The 6,804-nt window shown below is 43.1% G+C and overlaps 1 protein-coding gene across 4 annotated transcripts in view; it reads right to left on the bottom strand.

Annotated features, from left to right (window-relative positions):
- NKTR (natural killer cell triggering receptor) overlaps positions 1-6,085 on the bottom strand; it is a 58,771-nt gene extending 52,686 nt beyond the window's left edge. For 3 of the 4 annotated variants that reach the window (XM_012808052.2, XM_012808053.2, XM_023515909.1), the window contains exons 1-2: positions 5,975-6,085; positions 5,728-5,808 (exon numbers count right to left, since the gene is read on the bottom strand). In XM_012808052.2, coding sequence (XP_012663506.2) covers positions 5,728-5,785 — 58 coding nt within the window. In that variant the 5' untranslated portion in view covers positions 5,786-5,808; positions 5,975-6,085. The remainder of the gene's footprint in view (positions 1-5,727; positions 5,809-5,974) is intronic. The other variant, XM_023515910.1, reaches the window with a different exon arrangement.
- Positions 6,086-6,804: the final 719 nt, after the last annotated feature.

The raw sequence follows: 6,804 nt of genomic DNA, 5'->3' as shown, positions 1-6,804 counted from the left end.
TATAATGCCACGGCACACTACCCAGGGGGACAGCTTGAGGCTCTGTCTCAAAAAAAAAAAAAAAAAAAAAACCCCAGAAAATCAGCAAACCTCACAGAGAAGAAACACAGAAATTTACACCCAGACATATCACAATCAAACTGCCGAAAAATAAAGATAAAGCAAAAATTTTAAAGCTAGACAGACAAGAACAACATATTACAAATTTTAAAGCTAGACAGACAAGAACAACATGGAGAACAATTCAAATGACTATGGATTTCTTATAGGCCACAAGGCAGCGGAAGTATAACATTTTTCAAATGCTAAAAGAAAGTAACTGTGAACCTATTATAGAATTCTGTATCTAGTAAAAATATACTTCAAGAATGAAGGCAAAATAAAATTCTCAGTTGTAAGAAAAACTAAGAGTATTTGCTACCAGAAGATCTTTCCTAAAAGAAATGCTAAAGCAAATTCTCCAAATGTAAGGGAAATGATACCAGGAGAATGTGGAACTTCCTGAATGAATAGCAAAACAAATGTTAAATATGTGGGTAAATACAATATTTTTGTCCTCTTAAGTTCTTTAAGGCATGTATGACATGTGAAAGCAAGTTTTCAATGTTGGTAGATGTAATAAATATAACAAATAGAATATAAGCTAGGGGTAAAGGGATTTACATGGTGGGACAGTGTCTACACTTCATTTGAAGTAGTAAAATATTAATTTAATTTTTTTTTTTTTTGAGACAGAGTCTCACTATGTCAACCTCGGTAGAGTGCCATTGCATCACAGCTCACAGCAACCTCAAACTCTTTTTGGGCTTAAGTGATTCTCCTGCCTCAGCCTCCCAAGTAGCTGCAACTACAGGCGCTCACCACAATGCCCAGCTATTTTTTGGTTGTAGTTGTCATTGTTATTTGGCAGGCCTGAGCTGGATTCAAACCCGCCAGCTCCAATGTATGTGGCTGGCTGGTTCCCTAGCCACTGAGCTGTAGGCGCCAAGCTGTAAAATATTAATTTTAATTACACTGTGAAGTCAAGTATGTATGTTATAATCTATATGCAATCACTAAACAAAAACCTTATAGACATCATCAAAAACACAATAGAAAAATTAAAAAGAACATTAAAAATATTCAAATAATCCAAAAGAGGGTAGGAAAGGGAAACAAAAACAAACAGTAAATAGGAGTTCAAGACCTTTGGGCAACGTTGGAAGATGCCATTTCTACAACAACAACAACAAAAAAACAAAATTAGCCAGGTGTAACAGCATACTTCTACAGCCCCCACTACTCAGGGGGACGAGGCAGGCTGGGCTGAGGCTGGAGCACGGGAGTTTGAAGGTGCAGTGAGCTACAACCATGTCATAGCACTCCAGCCTGGGCAACAGAGTAAGACCCCGTTTCTAAATCAAAATGAAAACCAAAACAAAACAAAAAGAAATAATGAACAATAGAAATCAATCAAAGCAAAAACATTACAACAATAAGAAAACAATTTGGCTCGGTGCCTGTGGCTCAAATGGCTAAGGCGCCAGCCACATACACCTAAGGTGGTGGGTTCGAATCCAGCCCAGGCCTGCCAAAACAACAGTGATGGCAGCAACCAAAAAATAGCTGGGTGTTGTAGAAGACACCTGTGGTCCCAGCTACCTGGGAGGCTGAGGCAGGAGACTCACTTGAGCCCAGGAGTTGGAGGTTGCTGTGAGCTGTGATGCCACAGCACTCTACCCAGGGACAGCTTGAGGTTCTGTTTCAAAAAAAAAAAACAATTCAATGAGACTAAAATCTGAAAATAAAAAACTGATAAACTCTAGCCAGACTGAACAAGAAAAAAAGACAAAAAGCATCAATTATCAATATGAAGAATAAAAGAGGAGATACCACTATAGACCCCACAGATAATAAATTAAGGGACTATGGCAAACAACTCTATACATATAAATTCAACTACTTAGATAAAATGCACCAATTTCTTTTTTTTTTTTTTTGGGAGTTTTTGGCTGGAGCTGGGTTTGAACCCACCACCTCTAGCATATGGGGCCCTCGTCCTACTCCTCTGAGCTACAGGTATCGCCCCAAATGCACCAATTTCTTAAAAGCTACTCCAAAAATCACTCAAGAAGAAACAATGTGAATATGCTTATATCTATTAAAGAAATCAAAGTCTTAAATGCCTAAAAATGGGTTCAGTGCTTGTAGCTCAGGGCTAGGGCTAGCCACATACACTGGAGCTAGTGGGTTCAAATCCAACCCAGGGCCTGCCAAACAACAATGACAACTACAACCAAAAAGTAGCCAGGCATTGTGGCGGGAACCTGTAGTCCAGCTACTTGGGAGGCTGAGGCAAGAGAATCATTTATGCCCAAGAGTTGGAGGTTGCTGTGAGCTGTGATACCATGGCAGTCTACCAAGGGTGACATAGTAAGCCTTTGTCTCAAAAAAAAAAAAAAGAAAAGAAAAAATGCTTAAAAATAATTTATAAGGAGCAGTCTTGGAATTATTTCAAATAGAAAGCATCTCATTGGATTCACAGAGAAAAATGCATACAATCTAAAGATTTCTCTTTTAATTTATACCTGCATTCACTTGATGGCTTTATAATTCATAAATTCAGTTAATTTTTTTGCTATAAAATGTACACACTGATTTTTTTTTTGAGACAGAGTCTTACTTTGTTGCCCTCAGTTGAATGCCTGTGGCATCATAGCAACCTTGAATTGTTGGGCTCAAGCAATTCTCTTATCTCAGCCTCCCAAGTAGCTGGAATTTTTAGAGATGAGGTCTTACTCTGGCTCAGGCTGGTCTGGAACCTGCGAGCTCAGGCCATCCACCAGCCTCAGCCACCCAGAGTGTTAGGATTATAGGCACGAGCCACTACACCCTGTCAAAATGTACACATTTCTATCTGACCTTTGCAGAAGGTGGCTAAGCAAGACTTTGTCTCATAAAAAAAAAAATTTGTTTAAAGTTGTGTAAAACTTCTCAACTATTTGCTACTCAGTTAACATACTAAAAAGTGCTAAAAAGGACGGTACCTGTGGTTCAGTGGGTAGGGCGCTGGCCCCATATACTGAGGGTGGCGGGTTCAAACCCAGCCCCAGCCAAACTGCAACAAAAAATAGTGGGGCGTTGTGGTGGGCGCCTGTTGTCCCAGCTACTCAGGAGACTAAGGCAAGAGAATCACCTAAGCCCAGGAGTCAGAGGTGGCTGTGAGCTGTATGACGCTATGACACTCAACAGAGGGCGATAAAGTGAGACTGTGTCTCTACAAAAACTTAAAAAAAAAAAGTGCTAGAAAAGTATTATATATGAGATTAAACCATATGAAATCGACAATTGCCAACTGGTTTAACTTACAATAATGTAGGTATTACATTCCTTGTTTTATATGATTCGGCATACTCAAAAGCCGTAGTCACTTCTATCAGAATGAATTATCTTGTTAAGTTGAGAAATGAAATTCACTCAACATTTACCAAACATATTCTGGAGATTTTTCATAACACAGGTTATTTGCAAATCTGGGATTTCAATATGTACTAGGGAAGGAATAGTAAACATGGCTCCAGCTGGATGTGGTGGCTCTCACCTATAATCCTAGCACTCTGGGAGGTCAAAACAGGTGGATCACCTGAGCTCAGGAGCAAGAACACCAGCATTTGAGGACAGCGCCTGTGGCTCAGAGGAGTAAGGCGCCAGCCCCATATGCTGGAGCTGGCAGGTTCAAATCCAGCCCCCGCCAAAAACTGCAAAAAAAAAAAAAAAAAAATGAAAGAACTACTTGGGGATGGGGGGGGGGGGTGCCTGTAGTCCCAACTACTTGAGAGGCGGAGGCAAGAGAATCACTTGAGCCCAGGAGTTTGAGGTTGCTGTAAGTTGTAATGCCACAGCACTGAGTGTGACAAGTAAGACTGTGTCAAAATAAGTAAATTTTAAAAATAAACATGGCTACAGAACTTGTTTTTCTCCTACTTTTCAGGAGTCTGCTATTTTTAATTCATAATTTTAAAAAAAGCTTGTTATCTGAAGTATGGATTCACTGAACAATAAGGATTAAGATCTATCAAGGTTCAAAACATTAAAGAGAGAAGATGTCAAGAAAATTTCTGAGTTCATCTCATTCCTTTCCTCAAGAACTCTTAAATATTTTCCAGTCTCACTGAGTCAAAGTCCTACTGGTCACTCCCTATCACTCTCTTCTCTCCTTTATTCCAGCCACACTGGGATCCTTGCTGTTCTTCAAATACACAAGTACAATCCTCTCACTTAACCATGAAAATATTTCTGAGAAATGCTTCTAGGCTATGGCCATTCCTCCTAGGCTATAAACCTATACAGCGTATTATACTGAATACATCAGCAATTGCTAACACAATGGTAAATATCTATATATCTGTAATTTTATGAGACCATGCAGTAGACCTCAGACTACACTTGATGACCTGTGTTAACTGTTTCCCTCTATCAAGAATGCTCTTTGCAAATAAGGCTCACCTCTTCATCTTCAGGTATCTGCTTAAATGTCATCTCAAAATGGCCTTGTCTGACCAACTTAATAGTATCTCCCCTGAAGCCACTGTATTTTTTCCCTTGTTTATTGTCTGTCTTGTCCCAATAGAATATAAACTACAAAAGGAAGTGAAGCCTTTGTTTTATTCACAGCTATATCTCCACAGTAGCAGGCTCTCATAAGAATCTGCACAACAGGATGTTGCACAAAGACAGGATACATGCCTCCAATTAAACTTCTGTCACAGATTAAAAAAAAAAAAAAGCTAAGAAAACCGGTTGGAACCCTGTACGTTCTGCTACTTAGAAGGAACCAACTATTCTTCAGAACAAAATATTTCATTTTCAAAAAAGTAGGTTAATGTATAGTTGGCTATGCTAAATCAAAACATTAATGCTAAATTCATTCATGCTGCAAGTTGGCTGGTACAGGACGCTCTCTGGTTTATCACACAAGATGTTCACTGAGCCATTTTCCCGTGAACCAAGAAATTCTTGCTGGCTCGCCGCCCATAGTACAGCGGTTAGGGCGCCAGCCATATACACTGTGGCTGGCAGGTTCGAATCCGGCCCGGGTCGGCCAAACAACAACGACAACTACAATAAAAAAAAAAAAAATAGCCGGGCATTGTGGTGGGCACCTGTAGCCCCAGTTACTTGGGAGGCTGAGGCAAGAGAATCGCTTAACCCCAAAAGTTGAGGGTTGCTGTGAGCTGTGACGCCACAGCACTCTACCCAGGGCAACACAGTGAGACTGTCTCAAAAATAAAATAAAATAAAATAAATTCTCGCTAAAGATTTTTAAGGGAAAACAGAGGCAGAGTTAACCATTAATGATATATAATTACTGGCAAATACACGAGTCCAAAACTTCCCAGGAAACACAGCAAGATGTGAGAAATCGGAAACAGCAATGTTTGCCCCCTAAAGACACTGGGAAGAAAAACTCCTAGAAGAATTGCACCCCCTTTTCTCGGCGTCTGGTTGGGTATGACGGCTCCGTCTGGAGATGCGAGGGGGCGTTTGGAGTTTGGGAGGAAGAGGCCCGGACTCCGAGTAGCGTGGGGGTCACCCTCCTCTAAATTGATTTTCTTTCAGGAGCAAAGGAAAAGTTGACTGCGCCTACCCGCTCCCCGAAAGCCTTGGGGGAGGGGGGACGAAAGTAGACCCCTCCTCGCTGCCTAGGCAAACCCCGATCCCAGCCGCGCTCCCCAGTCTCCAGCTCACCCGGCTCTCGGTTGATCTCGATGTCGAAATGGCACTGCGGCCTGTCCTGCGCCCCCATTGCGACCGAGGTGGCAGCAAGAGCTGGGGAGAGAGGGAGGAAAGCCATTAGGTCCGGGAGCAGGGCGGGGCTGAGGCGAATTCCGCGCCACCTTTGCCGGGTGCTGGCCTGTCGGGACAGCGCAGGAGGCCGAGACGGGAGCCCTCTCCCGCCCAGGGCCTCTCGATTCCCACACGGCGCGCTGTTCACCTGGCTGGTCTCCCGCCTCAGCGGCTGCCGGTGAGCCCAAGAGAAGGCACTGCCACCACAGCCAGAGCCCAACGCCACTAACGGAACGCCACCTCTTCCTCCGAGCACTGCCTCCCAGTGCCACGCTAAGCCCCGCGATAGTCGGCACAAATACCGCGAGAGCACAGTCTAGAAGGAGGTAGTTAACGGAAGGCGGCAGCAGTGGCGGGGGTACGCACACGTGGGCGTGCCTGGGCGCTCTCGAGGAGCCTCCAGCTGGCGTTCCTGTACCAGCAAGGGGTTTTTTTTTGCCCTGCCCTCTGGAGTCAGTCGCCCAATCAGGGAGCCCTGGATGCGCCTGCGCTCTTTACTCCATCTAATCTTGCCGAGCTGTGAGCGAAAGCGTTTCCGGACATCGCGAGACTTTGCTAGTTTCCGAGCGTTGTGGACGCGATCTGCCCCTTGAGTATTCGAGGTTTAGTCAGCTTAAGTGGCCGTTTGGACTTTTTTTTTTCGCGGAAGTGGTTGACTCTGTCTTACTACGAGACAGATCGTTTTACTTTAGGCGTTTAAAGGCCTTTCAGGCTGAGGCGTGCGTTCGTTTCGCTTTGGTGCAGCGTCTCTGGTCTGTTCGTGGTCTTAACTTGCCATTCATTATATCGATAACCTTTTGTGAGGTTTCAGTTCAGGTTTTTTGCCCCCTTCAAAAAACGGTGTAGAACTCTACACTCTTCGCTCTTCCTGTGTAGAGTTCTGGATACAAGCGTTTTGCTAAATGTATGATAACGAATATTTTCTCTTAGTCTGGGCTTTATCTTTTCTTTGTTTTGACTATCTTCTTTTTTTTTTTT

The sequence above is a fragment of the Otolemur garnettii genome, unplaced genomic scaffold (genome assembly GCF_000181295.1).
Source record: "Otolemur garnettii isolate 467f Iridium unplaced genomic scaffold, OtoGar3 scaffold00082, whole genome shotgun sequence".
Classification (NCBI taxonomy): Eukaryota; Metazoa; Chordata; class Mammalia; order Primates; family Galagidae; genus Otolemur; species Otolemur garnettii.
Note: the sequence above shows the minus strand (reverse complement) of the source record. Positions and strands in the feature narration are given on the sequence as shown.